This window comes from Ictalurus furcatus, chromosome 26 (assembly GCF_023375685.1).
Source record: "Ictalurus furcatus strain D&B chromosome 26, Billie_1.0, whole genome shotgun sequence".
Classification (NCBI taxonomy): domain Eukaryota; kingdom Metazoa; phylum Chordata; class Actinopteri; order Siluriformes; family Ictaluridae; genus Ictalurus; species Ictalurus furcatus.
In genome coordinates, this window is record NC_071280.1 from 8074642 (window position 1) to 8098860 (window position 24219).

Consider the following 24219-nt stretch of genomic DNA (forward strand, 5'->3'; position numbering starts at 1 on the left):
AATTTTGGTCACCCGACCATGGAACTGTTCCAGCATGCACAAAGCAAGCTCAATGAAGATATGGTTTGTCATGGTTGGAGTGGAAAATCTTGAGTGGCCTGCACTGAGCCCTGACCTCCACCCCACTGAACACCTTTAGGATGAATTGGAACGCTGGCTAAATGCTAGGCATCCTCACATGACATCAGTGCCTGACATCAGTAATGCTCTTGTGGCTGAATGAACACAAATCCTTACAGCCACACTCCAAACTCTAGTGGAAAGCCTTCCCAGAAGAATGGAGGTTTTTATAACAGTAAAGGGAGACTAAATCTGCAACGACATGTTCAAAAAGCACAATGGGTGTGATGGTCAGATGTCCACATACCTTTGGTCATAAGTTTTCATGTGTGAGCTAATGATATATACCTTTGTCAGTCAGAGGATATTAAGAGTAATTGCATGGTTATGTAGCTTACAGCAGGTTATGGTCACTGAACTGTTGGGAAAGTAGATGTCTAGGCTGGATGTCTTTAGTATAACCCTTTGTCATCTCAGAAATATCTCTAAGATAAGAAAAATCATGTCATTACATGATGCAGAAGAACTAGTTCATGCTTTTGATACCTCTAGGTTGGACGTTTGTAATGCCTTGCTGTCTGGATGTTCCAGTAGGAGCATAAACAAGCTCCATTACAGTCCGCACTAGAACCAGAAGATTTGATCACATCACGCCTATCTTTTCCACACTGCACTTGCTGGCAGTAAAATTTCGTAATGAATTTAAAATTCTACTAATGACCTATAAAGCACTGAATGGTCTCGCACCTCCGTACTTGATTCAACCTTTGGTCTTTTATGATCTGCCACTCCAGCTTTGAGACAGAGGTTTCTCTTGCAAAGCCCCACCACTTAAGGAACAGCCTTCCAATTAGTGTTTGGGACTCAGAGACACAGTTTCAATCTTTAAGTCTAGGTTGAAAACCTATTTGTTTAGTCAAGCCTTTTATTAATAAGTTTTCTGTTAAGCAAAGGTGCAGATCTGGGGTGTTTTACTGATTTTATGTGCAAAAAGGCTGTAATTAATGTAAATGACCTTTATTAATACTGCAGGCCATGATATTAATTAAGACAGTGACTTAACATCAACCTTTACTATTATTAATGGCTATTCATAAATGAGTCAGAGGTATATGAGGTATAACGTATTACCTAATTATTTCCTGATGCTCACGGAATTAGTGCATGTATTAATCCATCATTACAAAAGCATTAATTCTTTATTAATAAATGTTCATTTCTGGTTCTTATAGTAATGTGTTAGTAAAATCTGCAACAGATTTTTTTTTTTTTTTTTAATTAATTTTATTTTTTTACTTTTTTGTGACTTTTTATGTTGGGCCATTAAAAGAATGACACATGTAGCAAGAAGGACATTTATATCTCTTTTATGACATTTGTGAAGAAATCACTGAGCACAGGCTTCAGCATCCACACCTAATACCAAACAGATATAACCATATTCAAGTGTGCCAGAACTTCAAGCATTTTAGTTTATTCTAGAGTAGAGTTAGAGGAGGCTACACCATCAGACGGGAGCCGGGGATGTAGTGGGAATCCTTCCAGATGTTGCTCTCACCACAGTTGGTGGGTTTTCTCTTGCACTGGAAACAGCGGCGGTACTGTTCACACTGATCTATCAGCAGCCTGCCACCCGACCTGCGTACATAAACATATTCAAATAAAACCATAATGTGCAGTAATACTGCAGGTGAAGTGATAAGAACTCCACATGTACACTGACAAGAGGCATATGTTCAAAAGCAGTTTTCTGAGAAATGTATAATCTTATATGAAATCATTCTACTCTTACAGTATTTCTCTTCTGTCTCATACATTTCTAGAAATAAACAGTATATTAACTTCTGAAAGTCTCAGCTTATTGCTCAGTTATTCATTTTAAAGTATATTATTTAACACATACTATGAATTATTCAGTAACTACAGTAAAATGAATATGAAGTATTCTATATGTAGTTACACTTCTGAGTAAAGTCTCGGCCCAGTAACAGGTTCTGGGAGTTTAAGGTGCTTTAGAAAATTAATCAATACATTCTGACCCATCAGATTTGAGAATTCAACAGCTGTTTTATAACTGAGAAAGAAATAAAGTGTAAACTGCTTTTCACAACAATAGCCAAAATTGCAATTTAAAAATTAAACCTACAAATAAAAGTAAATTAAAACTATGTAATGTCACAATAAGAGTACAAAATAATCTACATAGTTGTTCGTGAAAACTTCTTTCATCTCAGACCCGTTTTTCTGTAAACCTTTCAAGATTCTTTGCATTCTTTGTTTTTGTTTTTTTTTTTTAACCATCTTTTTGTCTCACCTAATGAAAGCTCTCTCCTCTAGGTCTCGGCAGTGTTTCAGGTCAGCGCTGTGAGACCATGTGTTTTCTAGTGCAGTCCTCAGGTTTCTCAGCCTCTCATAATGGGCGATTCGATCTGCTATCAGTCTGCCAAGCAGTGAAATGTAAGATCAACAGAGTCTCATTGCAAATCTGTAGAAAATTGGGCAAGCCATTTCTTATGAAAAATCACAAATGATTATGGTTTTGGTTGGGGTTTAACAGTAATAACTTTTGAAATCATTGTTGCTTGTTTTGATTTCTACAAAAACCTCTTCCTGCTAAATACAGTTGCAGTCAAAATGATTCAACCCCCATTGCAACGCAGGTTTATTGTCAAAATGTACAGACTTTCAGCTGCAGTGAACAAATCGAACAAAAGCAATTGAAATAGTTCAACACAACGAATGCTTCAAGTGGTTTCCCCAAATTCAACTGAAAATGCAACTTATAATGACTTCTCCAGTTTCAAAATTATTCAACCCCCTGTATAGAATCCCTCACAACAGCACAAACATGCAAAACGGGTGTTGTCTCAAGCACACCCGATGCAACTAATCAAAGGCTTCATCAGTTGCACCAGGTGTGCTTGAGCTGGAACACATGAAATATCTGAACCGAAAATATATCAAATACCTGGACGGGGCAGAAAAAGGAAGCTATCAACGGCTGCAACCAGAATTCTGAGAAGGCTGGTTGTGAAAAACCCTCGAGTGACTGCAGAAGACCTGCAGCAAGACTTGGTGGTAACAGGCACTGAGGTTTCAGTGAGCACATTAAGGTGTGTACTAAATGCAGAAGGTTTCCAAGCCAGAACTCCAAGACGTACAACACTACTGACCCAAAAGCACAAGAAAAGTCGGATCAAAATCATATAAATAAGCCACAGAAGTTTTGGGATTCTGTTCTGTGGCGCGATGAAACAAAACTTTTTGGCACAATGGATCAGAGTTATATCTGGAGAAAGAAGAATGAAGAAAGAACACTCTGTCCACAGTCAAACATGGTGGTGGCTCGGTGATGCTCTGGGGCTGCTTGGCATCCTCTGGCACTGGAAACCTGCAGTGTGTGGAAGGTGAGATGGATTAACTGAAGTATCAGGAAATCCCAGGAGAAAACATCATGCCGTCTGTGAGGAAGCTGAAGCTTGGGCGTCACTGGACCTACCAACAGGACAATGATCCCAAGCATACCTCAAATTCCACCAAGGCTTGGTTGCAGAAGTCGTCCTGGAAGATTCTACAGGGCCTTCATAGTCACCTGACTTGAACCCCATAGAAAATCTCTGGTGGGATTTGAAGGCGGTGGGTGCAGCACGCAAACCCAAGAATATTACTGAACTGGAGGCCATTGCTCATGAGGAATGGGATAAGATTCCTCACGAACGCTGCCAGAACCTATGCATCTCATTTGCAGCAGGTCATAACAGCAAAATGGTGATCTACTAAGTACTAAAGATGCTTGCCATGAAAGGGTTGAATCATTTTGAAACTGGAGAAGTCATTATAAGTTGCATTTTCAGTTGAATTGAAGCATTCATTGTGTTGAACTATTTCAATAGATTTTGCTTGACTTGTTCATTGAAAACAGCTGAAAGTCTGTATATTTTGACAGAAAAACCTGATTTGCAATGGGGGTTGAATACTTTTAATTGCAATTGTATTACCTCATCTGACTGCAAAGAAAATATACAGTCCTCAGTGAGGAATAGTATTGACATCTGTCTAAAAAATTACTCAAAACACTGAGTATCCGCTTACATCTTGAATTATATGTATATATCAGATATTGAACTAACAAAAAGCACACTCCATGATCTTTGACCTTAAACACATGTGCACTGACTGCTGAACAATTCCTTATGATCCCTTTCCAAGAATATATCAGCATGATCAGTTAAGATATTCACTGTTAGATGAATTCAATGAGCTCATTTTTCACTAACATCATATCAGAATCAATCTGGATATAATGTAAGCCTCTTGGTAAGCAGCTTAGCCTGATCTGAGCACATTGCAATCTCTATGTGCGGTATGCAACCGTGCATTATGTTTATAAGGAATGAGCTGACACATCAGTGCACTGGTTCTTGGTAACTAAATTCCTTGCAGCCTTTTGGTTTTTCCCTCACTTGATGGGACACACCTGATTCAACCCATCAGCTCGCTATCAAGAGGTAGGCCATGTGTGTTCAAGGAGGGAAAATCCAAACAGTGTGGAGAGCACTACATCCTCAGGACTGAGACTGAGTGTCACTGGGTTAATGCATGGTAATAGATAATGATGTGACTGATACGACTGACAGTTCATATGTACAAATGCAGGGGCTCTCAAAATTTTTACAAACAGGAACCAATTTATCTGTTTATTATTAGAATATATTTATTTATGGCTTTCCACCCATAGAACTCATTTTATGAAAATTGTTATTAGATGCCAGTTATTCCACATTATTTATAGGCATAAAAACTTATTAACACAGGCTGGTTGTGATTTTCACCACCATTTTCACATATACGATCAGTTTTTCTTGCCTGTGCTCATAAACAGAACTCAGAATATTACTGTTTCTATTTGATCAATTATATAATATCTTTAACATGCACCTATTATGGTTTTTTTTCAAATGTTACCTTTCAAGTAGTGTGTTATATATCAGTTTGTGAACGTAAAAACATCTGCAAAGTTTCAAAAATCAAAGCGCATGACAAACCGAGTCATCGACTCCCAAAAGAACGAACCGATTCTGAACAGCCGAAATGAGTCATTAGTAATTCCAGACTTACTTCCTGTACTAACCTACGTAATTTGGTAACAAAAGACCCGTTCTGGTCTTCATCGGCTGCTCACTGACAGCGGTAGACCAATCACAACAGACTGGGACATGTGACCAATCAGAGCAGAGTATGCTCTCTGAAAGGAGGAGTTTAGAATGAATCCTTTAGAACGGATCATTCAAGGAGTCGTTTGTGACACTGAAGAAAAAAAGGTAATGCTGCGGTTAAAATTATGAGCACGTTAAAGTGTTTTTTGACCTTGGATGCACGTAAATCTATCGTATTAGACCTTTAAAACAAAATTAGGCACGTTTCAAAACCATAATTGGTGCACTTTAATATTTTTTGCTTAACCCTAATTTGATTGCAAGAAAGTTACGTAACCTATAACGAAGTCTGATGGAAACATTTATGAATGGATTGTTTATGAAAGTCTGTATGTCAACTATTGCACTTGTGGTCTCTGACGCCCTTTCACATACGTGGATGTCATGTTTGGTTTATATCCATGTACTGAAGGATATGAATATGACAATAAGCAGGACAATGTGACCATAATAATAATAGCTGTGTTCAGTTTGCATCAGAATGGCACATTTTAAGACTTTCCTGAAATTGAAACAAACAGTGATGTTAATAAATGAAACACAAAGATGATTTTGTCCCTGTTGCATTCCCATCTTTGCACACAAACCACACCCATTGGATCCCTGTAGCATGTCTGTATCTATTTTGTGAATGTTCACAAAAATGTTGTTTGCGTTACTAATAATTGAGTTAAGATGAAGTACATTAAGTATTTCAAAATATTATAACTGTGCTGCAGTGGTACATATCAACCAGAACATGTGGGTGTAGCAAGTATTTTTGTTGTGCTGCTCTGGTTGTGCTTTTCAAGCTGTGTTTACTCACTCCTGGTGGTTGCGCTGCAGCATGTCTCTTTCCTTTCTCTGCTCACTCAGCCGGCTGCACAGTGCCTCCTTCCTCTTGCTCGATGCTGCCTTTAGCTGCTCTTCACAAACTCTTTGTGCTCTCTGTTTTTGTTCTGCCAGAAGGGCTGGAGCACCATCCCTCACACCAAACACAGGGCCGTCCGAGTCAGGCTGACGTGCAGGGAGGCCTGGACTCCGGTGTTCCAGCTGAGTGAGGAAAGACAGACACACACACACACACACACACAGCTCTTGCATTACACTTATTTCACTGATCCTGGAATCCCTTGACATATTTACACTTAAATAATACATAACACTCTTTTTGCTTTTTAACACTCTTTATCCTAAATGTGCAACACCAACTCTTATCCCTAATTTGACTTAAACCCTGCCTGTACAGTCCTAACTGTGGACAAATGTTGCAATTGATGTACAAGACATTTTATGTGTGCCAATTAAGTGCTTCAGATACAATGTTTGCTAACCAAACCTATTCAAAGCTTTAAACCTTGGAACTTTAGAAAACTTGATGCAGGAATTATATGTTTCTATTATTATGTTAATTCCCTTACTTGGATATCTAGGGCCTTTTGGAGCCTCTTCATGTTCTCCTTTTTCTGGAGAAGTTCCTGAGCTTTCAGTTTCGTAAACCTGAGAAACACAACACCACAATTATTAAACCACATCCTTTTATACTCTCTTAGAGCTTTTCTGTACAGTGCGGTACAGAATAGTACCTTTACCAACCCCTGGTCGAGTACCTGTGTCTGTTTAACATCCCATAATGGTACCTGTGAAAGTACGAGTTCGCTGGAAGTTCTCTGGAAGTCATTCAAGCTTTGAGTTACAGATCAGATGGTAGTGTTCAAATCCCACCATGAGCAAATTGCCATGGTTGGGTGGTTGAATAAAACCCTTAAGCTTCAGCTCAGTTGTATCCTGCATCAGCCACATGAGCTGTACTGGATTATGTGTTATTTATATGTATGATATTATAGTACTTTACTGCAACATTTTTTGAAAAAAGTTGTTTACTGTAAATCTTACAGTATTCACTCCTATAGTAATCTACAGTAATTTTTTTTACAGTGTTGTGTCACACACTTTTCTCGGACTACACGCTTTTCTCAAGCTCTCTGAATTATTGGGGATTAAAACGTTGCCTATTCGAATGGTTTTAATCAATCCCTAAAAATAAGTTTGTTCCCAATTACATTTGTTATTAGGATATGTGGCTCGTACGAGAGGTCCTGCAAGTCTCCACGGGTTCCTCCTCATTTGATTTAAAATACGGCCAAAGACCATGTGGCGTCTTAGATATCACGCAGGAAAAAACCTTCACAGAGAATGAAATGCAATACGTTCTTGACTTGAGTGCAATACTGCACACGTTGGGGCAATTAACACAGGAGAATTTGCTCTAGGATCTTGAACAACAATCCCGGCTGTATGATGGAGCGCTCGATTATGTGAGTTTTCCCATGGAGATAAAGTGCTCGTATTATTACCCATGTAAAGCTCTAAATTACCTGCAAAGTGTCAAGGGCCATTGGAGGTCACACTAATCTCATAGAGCATCACATTGAGACTCATTCCCAGGGTGGTTGTGCACAGGCACACCTACCATTTGCCTGAATCCAAAAGAAACCGGTTGTTTTGGAGGAACTTCAGGCTATGCTCGATAAGAGTGGAATTGAGGAGTTCCACAGTGAGTGGTCTAGCCCCATTATCCTGGTACCCAAGGCCAATGGTTCAGTCTAGTTCTATGTGGACTTTAGGCATTCCCTGCGTCCCAACTGACATTCTATCCATGCTAAATATTATCCAAGATTAGAATTAGTGTGTCCCAAATCATAGTATGCTGAAATAAGTATCCGGATGGTCTACTATTTCTGGTAGATTTTCGAAGTGTAGATCCGTGGACACTTTTTCAGCTAATATTGCTCATAACTCCTTGCACAAGGAAGGAGGAGCTTTGTGACCGTCTGCTTTGCCGAATTCAAGAAGGTGTAAATGAAATGTGGAAAAATAAATCAAGCAAATCAAATAAATCATCATATCATTTAAAGATAAATTAAATGATATAGTATAAAATATATAAGGAATATTAAATGATGAGCTGCAATGAGGAATCCGTTACAGGAAGTGTTGGTATGTCCCAGTACGTGCATACTATTTAACTACACACTAAAAAATATGTACTTTTTTTCTTCACAAAAGAATACATACTTTTAGTACATAGTATAAGTATGCCAATTGGGATGCAGGGATTGATTCCAATGTCCCATGAAACTGCCTTTTCCACTCCATTTAGTGTACACCAATTTGTCGCCCTTCCTTTCGGGTTGTTCAGGGCCCCAGTCATGTTTCAGTGACTCATGTACAGAATCCTCCCATGTGCTGCCTATGCCACCTATGATGACATGTTTCTGGAACAACTAAGTGTTGTTGGAGATTGGTCTGGTGTCTCTGTTACTGCTGCTCTGTCCATACAATCTATATAGTGAACAGTGAATGAGTGAGAGCAGGAATAATCTCAGACACAGCAACACACATTCATAGTCTTACTCATCAGCTAGCTGGATTTGGCATAGCCGCTCAGTGAGCTCCTGGTCTTGGCATCTCTGTGTGCGGTTCAGTCTCCTCTGGGTCAGCTGCTCTGTCAATTCCTGCATGTAGCACCTCTGCTTCAGAAGCCTTGGAGGAGTGACAGGCCGTCTACCAAAGATGTACGAGCCCTGGGACAGTGTATTGTGTTAGCATAATAAAAAGTACTCAATGTGTTATCAGCATAATGACACAAAACAGATTGCACTGTATTTAAATAATATAGAGTGCTACAGAGAGCAAACCTTAGTTATAGTAATGCATGACTTTACTGAAGGTGAGGCACAGAGTTAGATTTAGATCAGGGGTGTCCAAATTCAGGCCCCAGGTCCAAACGTGGCCTGGGGACAGATGTTAATTGGGCCGCAGCTTCTCTCTTAGGATGTATGATACACGTCCTGCTGGCCAAAATATTGCAGTTTTTCCTTTCACCTAACAATGGCAGCAGACTTTTTTTTTCTCTGACTGCACCTGCAAATTAATTTACTGAAGGAAATTTTAGTCATGGCTACAGACAAAGTTAATTACAGTAATTTAATTACTGTTGCGGTAATTAAAGAATTATGAAACAAATCATGGGCAATGCAAAAAAAATATTCAGAGAATGTGAGGACAAGGAAACTGAAGCAGCGGGAAGCTATCCTGGCTGAAGCAACTTTATATGCAGGTAAATACTTTGAAAGCTAAAACTGCATTCTGACACTTTTTTTTTTCTTCCAGTTTCTGAAATTCTCAAACCAGCCCATCTGGTACCAATATCTCTACTACAATCAAAGTCACAGAGATCACACTTTTTTTTCTTTTCCCATTCTGTTGTTTAGTGTGAACATTAACTGAAGCTCTTGACCTGTATCTGCATGATGTTATGCATTGTGCTACTGCCACATGATTGGCTGATTTGATAACTACATGAATGTACAGGTGTTCCTAATAAAATGGACAGTGAATGTATATGCGCGTGTGTGCATGACCAGCCCTTGAGTATTTTGTATTTGGCCTCCTTTGAAAAAAGTTTGGACCCCCCTGTCTTACAAGTATCAACATTTAGTTACAGTAATGCTTAGAGCGATGGGAAAGCCCTATAACGATAGCAATTTAAGTGTGCGAGTGTGTTTACATTGATAAGACACACCTCAAACTGGGATGACCTTGCTGACTTCTTTGCCTTCAGTGTTTCAGCGACCCCGAGATTAAATGCTGCCATCTTCTTATTGTCCTGCCGTTTCTGCTCTTGCTTGACCTTAAAGCATCACATGACTGGGTTTTTGTGTTGTGTGGATATAACGGTATGGTTTATTATGTTTCTCTAATTATATAACATTGTAAATATTTACAGTGAAAATAGGAACTGTGTGTGTGTGTGTTGGGGAGGGGTTTTTGGAAATTTGATGTGGCCGATCCTCACTTCTTCTCTCTGCAAGTACTGCTCGTCTCTGTGTTTCTCGGCGAGCAGCAGCAGTTTCTCCTCTTCCTTGTCCTGTCTGTGTCTCTCCTCTGCCAAATACAGTGGTACATTACGCTGGGCTCGCTGCATACACAGGTAGCATAGCTCCTACAAACACACACACACACGTATGTGACCACATGCAATGATTGCAGTAGAATATGGATTTCACAAGAATAATTTAAAACTCAGATATACAACCCCAATTCCAAAAACATTGGGACGCTGTGTAAATAAATGTAATAATGCAAATAAATGTAAATAAAAACAGAATGCAATGATTTGCAAATCTCATAAACACATATTTTATTCACAGTAGAACATAGAAAACATATCAAATGTTTAAACTGAGTAAATGTACCATTTTAAGAAACAAAATAAGGTAATTTTGAATTTGATGGCCGCAACACGTCTCAAAAAAGTTGGGACGGGGTAAGAAAAGACTGGAAAAGTGAGGGTTACTAGAAAGAAACAGCTGGAGGTTAATTGGCAACAGGTGAGTAACATGATTGGGTATAAAAAAAGAGTATCTTAGAGAGAGGCAGAGGTTCACCAATCTGTGAAAAACTGCGTCTACAATTTGTGGTACAATTTCAGAATAATGTTCAACGTAAAATTGTGAAGACTATGAATAGCTCATCATCTACAGTACATAATATTATAAAAAAAGATTCTGAGAATCTGGAGAAATCTCTGTGCACAAGGGACAAGGGTGAAGATCAATATTCAATACTGCATGCCCTCAGGTGGCACTGCATTAATAACAGGCATGATTCTGTAATGGTGGAGGTGCATTAGTGGAATGGAATGGGCAGCTTGCACATCTGGAAAGGCACCATCAATGCTGAAAGGTATATACAGGTTTTAGAGCAACATATGCCTCCATCCAGATTCCATTCCATATTTACTTCTGAGAGACTCTGCCTCTCTAAGATACTATTTTTGCAACTAATTAGGTTAATTGGCAACAGGTCCGTATCATGATTGGGTATAAAATGTTCCTCCAGCTTTTTAGCAGCACTTATTTTGTAGCCTTTTGTTGCCCCGTCCCAACTTTTTTGAGCCGTGTTGTGGCCATGAAATTCAAAATTGCCTTATTTTTTTCTTAAAATGGTACATTTACTCAGTTTAAACATTTGATATGTTTTAACGTGAATAACATATGGGTTTATGAGATTTGCAAATCATTGCATTCTTTTTTTTATTTACATTTTACTCAGCATCCCAACTTTTTTGGAATTGGGGTTGTACATGACAAGCTGCTCTAAATCCATGGTGGTCAACGTGGGGTGCAGGGCCCTTTAAATCTTTCCTTTAATCTTTATCAAAGTTATAATATTTATTTATTGACTTCTAGTCGTTATTTACGTATATAATATATGTATATAATATTTTAATCCAAATGTCAAAAACACCACAATTACGCATATAAATGGAGTCAAACAATATATTAAATAAAAAAGTCAAATAACCAAATAATTTAATGAAAATTAAACAATAAAAATAAGAAATGTAAAAGCTATACTGCTTCAGTAAATACACTTAAACTTATTGTTTTTTAAACTTTTTCAACTATAAGGGGATTCATGGAATTCTTATTATTAATTTATTTTTTAAATTTTTACATTAAAGGGGTCTCTGGCTGCAAAAAGATTTAGCATCTCTGCTCTAAACAATATTCTGAGCATTTTAGATCCCTTGCATGTGGACAGTTTGAAGAGTTGCATAGCTCAAGTAAAGAAATAAACAAGCTGACTCACCTGTCCAGCTCGGGTGTGGTCGAGGCATGCCGGACTTGGGGAGGCAGCTTCTCGCTTCACTCCTACTTTATCAGCAGTGCCATCTGGTGGCTGTGGGGCTTCAGCATGTCTAAAATTGTACAGGACTTCTGTCAGGATGCGCAACTGTACGACATTCTACATCATTTGATAGCTAATTTTATAACTAAACATTCAAGTGCCATGATTTGAGCAAGAAAATTAGTGTCATTTAGATACAGAGAAAAAAAAGTCAAAGATGAGCCTAGACAAAAGGTTTCCAGGAACATTTTTCAGGTTTATTTCACCCCTAAAGAACCATCAGTTTTAAGTCTTATTGTGTGTGTCAAAAATATAGAAGCTAAATAACACGCTTTCGCGAGAAGCCAGAAAGTCCTCTGCCTTGAAGACCTTCCCATTGTGGAAAACTTAAAGACTGTAATAAAACGCTGATGCTAGAGACTCCTTCAATAAATGTCTCTAGAAAACACATCAACAATGAAACATATCAACAATTAAGCATATCGATATTTTTCTTTGTTAAATAACAGCACTTTTTAAAAGATCTATTTCTTACTAGCCTTATATTATTGTGTCACCACACAAGTCTTTGTATTACAGGTTATTAAATAATACTGTATTAGTTACAGTTGGCACTACTATCAGAGTTACTATTATAGAAAATTAATCAACACCTTCTAACTAATCAGATTTGAGAATTCAACTGCACTGTGTTAATGATAATTAATAATAGTAATTCACAATAATTCATTATTAAATAATGATTCATAATTAATTAACAATATGTATCAGGTTGTAAGATGTATTATTATTGTGAATAAATGACCAATTAAAAATAGCTCTTGATGGTGGATCTATAGCACGAACAGGTTTTGAAACTCATAGACAGCGTATGAATATTCCATGAGTTCCAAGAAGCAGTGAATTAAAAATCGGTCTTTCAGCACACCCCCCACTGAGTGGTAATCTCAATCCATTCAATCAACAGAGTCTGAGAGAACAGGTTGCTAAAGGCCAGCGTGTAGACTGTCTGCTTCCTACTGTGATATGGAACAGTGCTGACAGGTGGCAGCGTCCTCTGCAAGGTGTTGGGTTTCAGGGCTGGTAGAAGTTGTGCTTTTGACACTGCTCTCAGCTCAGAGATGCAGTTTCTCTTATAATGCTTTCTATTAGAATCTGGCAGTAGGTAATCTGGTTCTAGGTCAGAATAAGAGTGACTTTTACAGAGGGATTCAATTACACTGGACTTGCAGGACTCATGCAGAGTCTAGCCATCATGATCTATTCAGTACAATGGATTTTCCATTGACCTAGGACATCTCATTTGATGATATCAATATAGATGTGCCATTTTTGTTCTATATACAGATTGGTGGCAAATTAAAGGGGGGGAAATGGCTTGGGTCCACTTTTCACATTAGACGCCAGGGTCCTGACTGATCACCTTTATCCTATGATGAAATATTTCTATCCTGGGAGTGGATTCTTTCAGGATAAACTCTGCCTGCATCCACAGGCACAATGGCTCAGTGAATGGTTTGATGAGTATGAAAATGGTGTAAGTTTTGGCCTGACAGTCACTGGATCTCAGTCAAATTGAACAGTCTTCAAATAGAAGATTTTGTACCAATGTTCACAATCAATCAAAACACCAATATTGTTTGAAAAAACAGTGTGCAGAGGCCTGTTTCATGAAGCGATTTGAACAAACACAGAGTTTTGAGTTGACAAAACCAAACAAATCTAAGCCGGGTTAATTAAGGTTTCAAAATGCTGGTTATCAACTTTCTCAGTCAACCCTGGTTTTAACCCTGCATCAAGGTTTACTCAGCATGTGCGTACACATAAAAGCCAGACGTTTGCAGCAAATAGCCAATAGCATTCAACATGGGGGGGAAAAAAAAGGGTGTGCATAATTCCATTTGAAGAGCAAGAAATTATAATGCAGAAATATGAGGAATTTTAACCTACACTAACTGTAAAAAGCAACACATTTTCAGACACCAAAGCTCGGGAAAATCGCAGATTATGTAAATGCATAATTTACTTTTACAGGCTCACAATGAGAATAAACGGATTGAAAACTTATAACTCCAACATATTTCATGTAATTTCATTTAATATAAATGTAATTTTTGTAATTAAATATTAATAAAATAAATATCAATTTAGGACAAGAGGAATAATGCCACTGCATGACATGTATCACTCGCAAAGAACCGCAAAGTTTGCGGTACAGTAAGAGCGGCTTCGGTGTGTCAGGTTTTTAATGCATGGCTCAAGAAGCCTGCAGAGATGAGCTATACCCTCTGCCCAAAATCCATATCTTTCGTACAGATGGTCATCGGGAAAAGCCAGCACAAACACTAAAGGGTTAACTTGCATGTGTCAGATTTATATCACTTTGCTTACAGCTGATTGGTCCAAATTGGGTTGGAGTTTTCTTACCCAGAATAAAACCTGCTCACCTGAGTCTATTGAAAGCCAAGATCAACTGATTAAACAGGTGGAATCAGACACAGCTCCTGCTTGATTGGAAAGAAAACCTGCACCCACATCGGCCCTTCGTGTATAAGACTGGACACCCCTGCTTTACACTGACTAACACTAACATATTCAGGCTGACATACCCTTCCATCGTTTCTAATGGAAACTCAGTCTGTTGTTTATCACTTGAGATGTTTCCATTTGCTTTGGCTGTGAATGGCCGGAATTCAGGCTGTGCTGAAAGCCTGGACTCTGTAACACATACTCACAAACACACACACAGACAAATTATGTCTTTCACGGTATGACTTTCTTGTATAAATGAATAATTCCTCCAGTATGCTGATGACGGTCAATTAACCCCTAAGAATATAAAACTTTACTGTATTCATTTCACACACATAGATTATTTATTTATAAGTATTTAAACATTATGTAACTGAGGTCTGTCGGTATCAGCTCACCTTTTCGAATCTCCTCTTGTCTATCATACAGCTCAGGGGCAGAACCGTCATCCTCTTCTTTCAGTGCCTTTCCTGATGAGATTTTGGGGAACGTGATGGCATTGCAGCTCCCAGGGCGCTGGAGGCTTGAGAGTGTCCCAGAGACCACAGAGATGCTCGTTCCAGGTCTCTGAAAAATGAGCTTGTGGCTTTACATAAGATTGCTTGAGAATCCTGCGTCCATTGTAATACACCATTTTAGACTTGTTACTTATACACATTTGTCCAAGTAATCAGTTAGCAGCACCCTCTCTGAAAATGGCAGCTCTGACTTTAAAAAAAAAATTTTAAAAAGGAAAGAGTTATGGCTCATTTTTAATGATTGTTTATTGGTTGGTTGTAAAATCTGAAGAAATGCCCAATTTCAAAATGCAAATTTTTCTATGAACAACTAAAACACCTCTTGGAAATACGAAGTTTAATCTCCAAAAGACAACACTTGTGCTAACCCTAGATTTCAGAGATTGAAAGGATAAGGAAAATTTTTGATTTTGAAAATGAATCAAATTTCATTATGGAATACTGACCATCACTATATATAAATCATTTAGTTTGCCCTGGTAAATGTGAGGTAGTAGCATTCAGTATGTGAAGATGACCCGTTAACCTTCAGGCAAAAGTAACCATGCACAAACACTACAATGCACAGAGAAAACATGACGACTGTGGCAGCTGCAAGGTGGGCTACTGTTCCATGCTAAACTGCTTAAGAGCAGCTCATAAAGAGTTTGATGACAGCAAATAAAACAAACTGTTAATTGTACTTTCTAATGAGACACTTTGCTTCAAACTGTCCGTGTGCCTAAATAAATAAATAAATAAATAAAAATAATAATGAGGGCTTTAAAAAACCAATATATAAATTGATTTGATTTTTGCTGCATTTGCGGTAGAAGGTCAAAATATTCTGTCTCTCACAGCTCTGGAACTGAAGAAAATAACTGCAAGGCAAGGCTTTTGGCTTTCTGTTCAATTACATTTTGCTGTTTTATGAAAGCATGAGGCCTGTTAAGAAGCACCTATGAAGATTAACTGCTATCAGACTGCATCTGAAGCATCATAACTAACCAATTTTAGTCAGTTTGAGTGAAATAGCTCTGTGCTAATCTAGATTCCTCATTAGAATTATAATCTACAATCTCCTCAAGAGACAACTGTACATTTTAGAGATTAAATGAGAGCCATCACATTAAAACCCCAACCTATATGTGTGTAAACTCGGACTCACGTTGGTCAGAGCCCAGAGGAGTGTGCCTGAGCCATCCATGCTTGAGATGAAGTCGCGGTAGAACTTCATCTTGACGTTGCTGTGACGGAATGAGAGGATGCCAATGCCCCTGAAGATAAGAAAGACGGTGCGCTGGGCAGCCACAGCACGTACTAGCAAGAGGAGCATCTCCCTCACACAGCCCTCCACCACGTCGCGCTCGAATGGGCTGGCCATGCTCAGGGCAGTGAAATTGAGCTGCACCACTGGAATGTCCCCTGCTGTGTGACATTAATGTTAGAAAGCTCAATGAAACCCCTACAGGCTTCACTCAGTCGGCTTATCGAATACAGTTAAGCATGGATGTTCTGTTCAGGTCAAAATGACCTATTTTTTGAAAAATAGGATGATACTAAAATATGTTTTTACACATAAAATTTACATGCTTAATTATATTTCTTTAATAATAATCATCATTTTAAAAACCACGTAGGAGTTAGAACACGTAGTACAGCAAGTAGAACACTCAACACTGTGGTGCCTCCAGGAATGCAATTTATTAACACAAATTAAGATATACAATACATCCGGAAAGTATCCACAGCGCTTCACTTTTCCACATTTTGTTATGTTACAGCCTTATTACAAAATGGATTAAATTCATTATTTTCCTCAAAATTCTACAAGCAATACCCCATAATGACAACGTGAAAAGTTTGTTTGAAATCTTTGCAAATTTATTGAAAATAAAAAACAAAAAAAAGCACATGTACATAAGTATTCACACCCTTTGCTCAATACTTTGTTGAAGAACCTTTGGCACCAATTACAGCCTCAAGTCTTTTTGAGTATGATGCTACAGGCTTGGCACACCTGTTTTTGGTCAGTTTCTCCCATTCTTCTTTCCAGGACCTCTCAAGCTCCATCAGGTTGGATGAGGAGCGTCGGTGCACAGCCATTTTCAGATCTCTCCAGAGATGTTCAATCGGTTCAAGTCTGGGCTCTGGCTGGGTCACTCAAGGACATTCACAGAGTCTGAGGTCCAGAGCGCTCTGGAGCAGGTTTTCATCAAGGATGTGTCTGTACATTGCTGCATTCATCTTTCCCTCAATCCTGACTAGTCTCCCAGTTCCTGCTGCTGAAAAACATCCCCAACGCATTATGCTGCTGCCACCGTGCTTCACTGTAGGGATGGTATTGGCCAGGTGATGACTGGTGCCTGGTTTCCTCCAAACATGACGCTTGCCATTCAGGCCAAAGAGTTCAATCTTTGTTTCATCTGACCAGAGAATTTTGTTTCTCATGGTCTGAGAGTCCTCCAGGCGGGCTGTCATGTGCCTTTTACTGAGGAGTGGCTTCCGTCTGGCCACTCTACCATACAGGCCTGATTGGTGGAGTGCTGCAGAGATGGTTGTTCTTCTGGAAGGTTCTCCTCTCTCCACAGAGACACGCTGAGCTCTGTCAGAGTGACCATCGGGTTTTTGGTCACCTCCCTGACTAAGGCCCTTCTCCCCCGATTGCTCAGTTTGGCCGGGCGGCCAGCTCTAGGAAGAGTCCTGGTGGTTCCAAACTTCTTCCATTTACGGATGATGGAGGCCACTGTGCTCATTGGGACCTTCAATGCTGCAGAAATGTTTCTGTACCCTTCCCCAGATCTGTGCCTCGACACAATCCTGTCTCGGAGGTCTACAGACAATTCCTTGGACTAAATGGCTTTTTTTGTGCTCTGACATGCATTGTTAACTGTGGGACCTTTATATAGACAGGTGTGTGCCTTTCCAAATCATGTCCAATCAACTGAATTTACCACAGATGGACTCCAATCAAGTTGTAGAAACATCTCAAGCATGATCAGTGGAAACAGGATGCACCTGAGCTCAATTTTGAGTGTCATGGCAAAGGCTGTGAATACTTATGTACATGTGCTTTTTTGTTTTTTATTTTTAATAAATTTGCAAAGATTTCAAACAAACTTCTTTCACTTTGTCATTATTGGTATTTTTTTGTAGAATTTTGAGGAAAATAATGAATTTAATTAATATTGGAATAAGGCTGTAACATAACAAAATGTGGAAAAAATGAAGCGCTGTGAATACTTTCCGGATGCACTGTACATTTAGATCTCTAATGAGGAAACCAGTAGTGGTGACTGCTTGTCAAAAGGGGCTCGTGAGGCAGAGCCCCACCATATATATCAGCTGTTAAAGATCACTGCCCCACAATCGCACAAGATCTAGGCCAAGAAATCAATTAGCTCAATAGAGTTACATCCCCCTTCAGAAAGTATTGGAACGGCAAAGGCCAATTCTGTTTTGTTTTTTGTTTTTTTAACATTTGGGTCTGAAATCAAACAATGGATATGAGATCAATGGATAATAGATCAGAATTTCAGCTTCCATTTCCTGATATTTACAGCTAGATGTGTTAAACAGCTTTAATGGCAGACCACCTAATTTTTAGGTGAACAAAATATTGGATATTTTTCTTTAAAGTAATAGCCTTAGATAGTAACACATACAGATAACCTTAAAGTAAATTAAAGTAAATAACACTTAATATTTGCTTGCATATCCCTTCCTCCCACCAACATGATCAAACTGTTGCATTCTTCTTTTGCAGGCTTGTACCACAGTTTCAGTTGTTGGTTTGTTTGTTTTTCTTTAGGGGGTGAAATGTATACTTAATTTGGTCTGGTGATTGACTTTCCCAGACAAAAACGTTCCACTTTTTCTCTGATGAAGTCCTTTGTTGTGTTGGCAGTGCTTTTATGGGAAGTTCTTCCCATCCAATTAGATTGGATGCATTTGTCTGTAAACTGGCAGACAGGATGTTTCTGTAAACTTCTGAATTCATTCTGCTACAACCATCATGAGTTACATCAATAAAGATTAGTGATCCTGTTCCAGAAGCAGCCATGCAAGTCCAAACCATGACACTACCTCCACCACGCTTGATAGAAGAGCTTGTATGTTTTGTATTACGAACAGATCCTTTTCTTTCTCCATAATTTGGTCTTTCCATCACTTTGGAAGAGATTAATCTTTGTTACAGAACTTTTGAGGCTAATCTCTGTATTTCTTTGTGAATTCCAATCTGGCTTTCTGATTTGTTGAGTGGTTTGCATCTTGTAGTATGCCCTCTATATTTCTGCTCTTGAAGCCTTCTTGGGTTGTGATACCTTCACCCCTGCCCTGTGGAGGTTGCTGGTGATGTAACTGACAGCTGTTTTTGAGTTTTTCTTCACAGCTCTCACAATACCTCTGTCAGCAATTGCTGTTGTTTTCCTTGGACGAGCTGTCTGGTTGTTAGTACACCAGTGGTTTCTTTCTTTTTTCAGGACATTCCAAATTGTTGCATTGGCTAGGCCCAATGCTTGTGCAATTGCTTGTGGCTTGCTTTTCTCATATAGACAGCTCTCTGGCCTTCATGATCGTTTATCCTTTTTAACAACAAATGCAGTCTTCACAGGTGAAACCCAGGGCTTAAACCAAGAGTGGACATTCTTCTGGGTAAAATCATTATAATATACAGGTAGAGAAGATTAAAGGAAAACAGCACTGTTTATTAAAAGCATGTTCAATATGAGTATATTTTGAATGAGTGTCCTGGTATAAGCACAGGATTACAACAACAGGTTTTAGGTACAGACCTACAGTTACCAGACTGGCGACAGGTGAGATTATCCACTGAAGATGATTTTCAGGACATTAGAGTTTAAGGCTCTATTCAGTTTCTATATACTTAGCCATGTTGGTTTCAAGTAAACTAAAATTCTGTTATTACTGTACTTACCCACTAGCATAATTGCCAATTGCTAGTAATGCAAAAAATAAATAAATAAATAAATAAATTGTTATTATAATTATTTAGGTGTTACACAACTATTGTCTTCCTTTTTATCACGGATTGTAATTTTCTGTTTTATGTACGTTTTCTGACTGTATACTTTAGGTTAACTATAATGTCTGCTTGATTTCACCTGTTCTTCATTTACTTGCTCTGAATTCCTTTACTATATGCTTAATGCTTTACATTAAGGTTCTCTATACAGACATTATTTAACAATAATTAACAAGAACAAACCATGAACTTCAGCATTAGAACACAATAAATAACATTAACAAAGTATTATTTTACACTAATACACGTATTATTTTATTATAATATTTAAATAATGAACCTAATACGCCAAATAAGCAATACCTGCATTAACAAATGTTCATACCATCAGTGAGCAAAATCAACCTCACAGTGACATGAACAACACCTTCATCAACATGTTTGTGGTTGTTAACTGGAAAAATTCAGAACTGAGGCTGAAGCACGTTCCAATATTTACACCTGGATACCAGAGTTCAGAAAGTTATCAACAATTAGGAATACACTGTAATTTAATTTATGTGAATTTATTTTTAGTCATGGATTGAGTAAACGTTAACCAATGTAGGTGTATTTAGTTAACATTTAAATAAGCATCAACCATATCTGTTAGCTTACTTTGATGCTTTGTTAACATTACTTTTGATTTATTAATGCTGAAGTTCATAATTAAGTAAGTTTATTAATTGTAACTAAAGCGGTAAATAGTACAGTAAATACTTGCACCATAGCCTTGTGGTAGTGTCTTGGCTGTTATGACTAAAATGAGTAATATAACATAATATAATATAATTAGTAATATAATGTTATGGCTATAATTTCTATTACTGGACCAGTCAAAAAAAAAAAAGAAAACATGTTTATGTATAACTTTCTATCCATTTCCATCCATTATCTATGTTCCAGTGCTAAAGTGTTTATCTTAAAATTATTATTATTTTTTTTTTTAAAGAAAAGAAATGTCCTGGTCTAAAGAAGATGGATTTAAGAAAATCCCTGTCTTAGCGGTAGGCCAGTGTGACGATGCATTTACTCACCTGCAGCGAGAGGTTTGGTCTGTTTAAGGCCATGAGACTGGCAAAGTTTCTCAGTTAAGATGAAGATTGGCCTCTGATAAAGCACATACTTGCTGCCTACATCCAACTTCTGCTGGGAGAAGGTGAACACTCCAAGGCCAGCAATGCACACTCCCTGAAGGATATCATTTGACCACTTACAACCTGATACTTTTTGCATTGATCCCTGAAGAACACCAAGAACCTCACAGAAATGATATTCAAAAGCAATACTTCAAGTACACTGTTGTGTAGACCACTTTTCCCTGCTCTAACATACCCACACACCAACTCAAGAAGGACTGTTAATTAGCTGATTAGTTGAATTAGATGTGTGAGAAAACATGTAAATGTAGCGGACTGGGGGTACTCCAGAACCAGGGTTGGGAACTTGTGGTGTAGACTCGTAAAAAGGTGTCGGCGGAAGTCCTTATAGCATTGAGGTTATAACTAGGAGTGAGTGTAATGGACTACAAATACTCCACACCTGTACGTATGGACCATTTTTATAGTGTACTTTACTGAACTATTGTTCTTAATTTACAGTGTAATTATACATGTTATAATTACAGCCCTTATTCACATTATTCATTATAACAAGTCATATATATATATATATATATATATATATATATATATATATATATATATATATATATATATATATATATATTTCACATTGTCTTACACTGTCCTTCATGTGTATTGTGTCGTATTCTGGTCCTGGAGGTTAGATATGTAATCTCACCTCATATGGATGGCATCGCAGTAGACTTTCTTTAACTTGACTATTTTAGTGACCATAACCGTAATTCCATTCAATTTCTGAACACTGAGCTTTCACATTTCACAGAGGAGCATTTATTTCTATTCAGATTTGCTTAAACTAGCAGTCTCTTTCTACTTCACCTTGTGTCACTTACCTTTTGCATAGACATGTTCCGTTCGATGAAAGCTGACACATTTGCCCAAATGTTATCCACATCTATGCAGGAATAAAACACATGACGTATTTGCTTAAAATCATCACTCCTCCTTTAAGAGAATTCACTTAAGCTTAGCATTTGAAAGAATGTCTCTGTTGTAGCATTCTTGTGTATGAAGAGTGTGACGATACACCATGATAAAAAATAAAAAAAAACACATCTTAAATTGTTATAGTGCTATACCAGTAAAGATGAGGATGATGGAAAATATTCCTTTGGAGACCTTACAAAATCCATTTAATAATTGCCATGATACTGAAAAGATATTTTACACACAGTAGACATACAAAAAGTTTACACTCCCCTGTTAAAATTGTAGGTTTTTGTGATGTTAGAAAAAAAAATTTAACCAAGATAAATCATGGCAGACGTTTTTCCACCTTTAATGTGATTAGAGCAACCAACAAATAAGTTTATTTATTTTTACTTTTGGAGAGATGTCCTGTTCTTGGTAATGTCACTGCGGTGCCCCATTTTCTCCACTTGTTGTTGATAACTTTCATGGTGCGCCGTTGTACATCTAATTCTTTTGTACCCCTCTCCTGACTGATACACTGTGACAATGAGATCCTGTACATACTTTATAAACCATGGCTTCAGCGGTCAGATTAAACCAAGAAGATGTCAAGAAACTCCTACAGAAACAACTGATCTTTATTTTGGGTTAATCAGAATAACTTCACTGATGACAGGTGTATGATAATTACTTTTGAACATGAGTTTGAATGTGATTGGGTAATTCTGAGAGCAGTCACACATCCCATTATAAAAGGGTGTGCACACTTATGCAACCAGGTTATTGTATGTGTCTTTTTTTAAATTTTTTTTTAAAGATTTGTTTCTTTCTCTTTTTTTCAACCTCAATTTTTTGATGGTTACATTAAAGGTGGAAAATGATCCGACATGTTTTATCTTGGTTTCTGGGGTTTGTTTATTTTATTTATTTATTTTTACATCAGTAAATCCACTGTATATGCTAGTGTGAATTTCTATTATTCCTAGTCATTAAATCACATTTTCACAAAAAACATTCCAGGCTGGAGAGGACTTGAAACACTTCACCGTGGACTTAAAGATCTCACCGGGACCTATTTAAAGTGTTTGCACCAACCTTAACTATGTATTCCTTTGTTCCTAACTTTTACGCCACTTATCTTAGAAAAGATAGATCACCTGATGAAAAACCCAGCTTGGTCTGACCATCTATCAGCTGCCAAAACAAATCTCGAGCTGGTCAAACTGGTGGACCATGTTTGCAAGAAAACAGCTGAATTACTGCAACTAATGCACCATGGTAGAGTTGTCCTTTCAGGAAAATATCGCAAAAGTAAAGCAAGAGCTTTACTCACACCTTTATTAATCAATAAGGAAGCTTGAGAATAATTTACCAGCTCGGTTTGTGGTCAGACCAAGCCGGATTTTTCATCAAGGTTGATCTTATAATTAAATTATACTCCCAATGTCTAAGTCTGCTAACGCACTACTCCCTCTAGTGAGTTCATGACCTGTGCTTTTAGGTTGTTGTTTTTTTTCAAGGCGGGACAAAGCATCAATGAACCTATTTAGTTATTGAATCTTCTGAGACAAGGATATTTCTAGATATTCTACCAATGACTTGTACTAACTACATATAACAGATATTTCAAAGTCACTCACTCTGAATGTTTATATTACAATATAGGTAGATTTAAAATATACAGCCTATTTTATATTACTATTATAGCCTTTTTATATTACTATATTGGTAGATATAAAATATATAGCCTATAAAATAAAAGCTATAATAAATCTACAGACTGCAGGCAATACTTTGGATAATTATTTTGATGTTCATTTCCCTCCAGGAAATTTTCAGTTGCTGAACTTTCAACTAAAGTAGTCATTTAGGCTTGTACTAACAGACTATAACAAACCAAACTACCTCCACTTTATAACTTTATCTGGTCTTTTAGTGCTGAGAGGACATTACTGTACCGTTCTCGCTCAGCTGAGAGAGGGTTGGAAAACGGTTGCGTTCTGCCTCCGAAACCACAGCCAGCAAGCCGTCAGTCATGACGTTAAAACTGCTTCTAAAATGATAAAATCATAACAATTTGTTATAAAAATAAATTAGTATATTGCTCCCGCAAGCTTGGCTGCAGTGCTCAGGAATCTCGGCGAGCAGAGCTC

At 37.9% G+C, this 24219-nt stretch overlaps 1 protein-coding gene across 1 annotated transcript; it reads right to left on the bottom strand.

Annotated features, from left to right (window-relative positions):
• Positions 1 to 1006: 1006 nt before the first annotated feature.
• On the bottom strand, positions 1007 to 24219 carry LOC128602395 (coiled-coil domain-containing protein 81). Its single transcript, XM_053616161.1, has 14 exons — positions 24025 to 24219; positions 21988 to 22049; positions 21047 to 21200; positions 16152 to 16411; positions 14885 to 15053; positions 14486 to 14672; positions 11916 to 12024; positions 10117 to 10263; positions 9829 to 9951; positions 8673 to 8842; positions 6666 to 6755; positions 6082 to 6441; positions 2375 to 2500; positions 1007 to 1698 (listed from the first exon to the last, which is right to left on the bottom strand). The coding sequence occupies exons 1-14, from the start codon at positions 24101 to 24103 to the stop codon at positions 1560 to 1562; spliced, it is 2175 nt and encodes a 724-aa protein (XP_053472136.1). The 5' UTR covers positions 24104 to 24219; the 3' UTR covers positions 1007 to 1559.

Bases quoted from the DNA above. Each gene is read 5' to 3' on its own strand.
- LOC128602395 (XM_053616161.1), bottom strand. From the start codon at position 24,103: ATGACTGACGGCTTGCTGGCTGTGGTTTCGGAGGCAGAACGCAACCGT. The intron at 21,201-21,987 runs GTAAGTGACACA...GATATCCTTCAG, and splicing joins GGAACATGTCTATGCAAAAG to GGAGTGTGCATTGCTGGCCT. The intron at 9,952-10,116 runs GTGAGGATCGGC...TGATGCTTTAAG, and splicing joins AGTACTTGCAGAGAGAAGAA to GTCAAGCAAGAGCAGAAACG.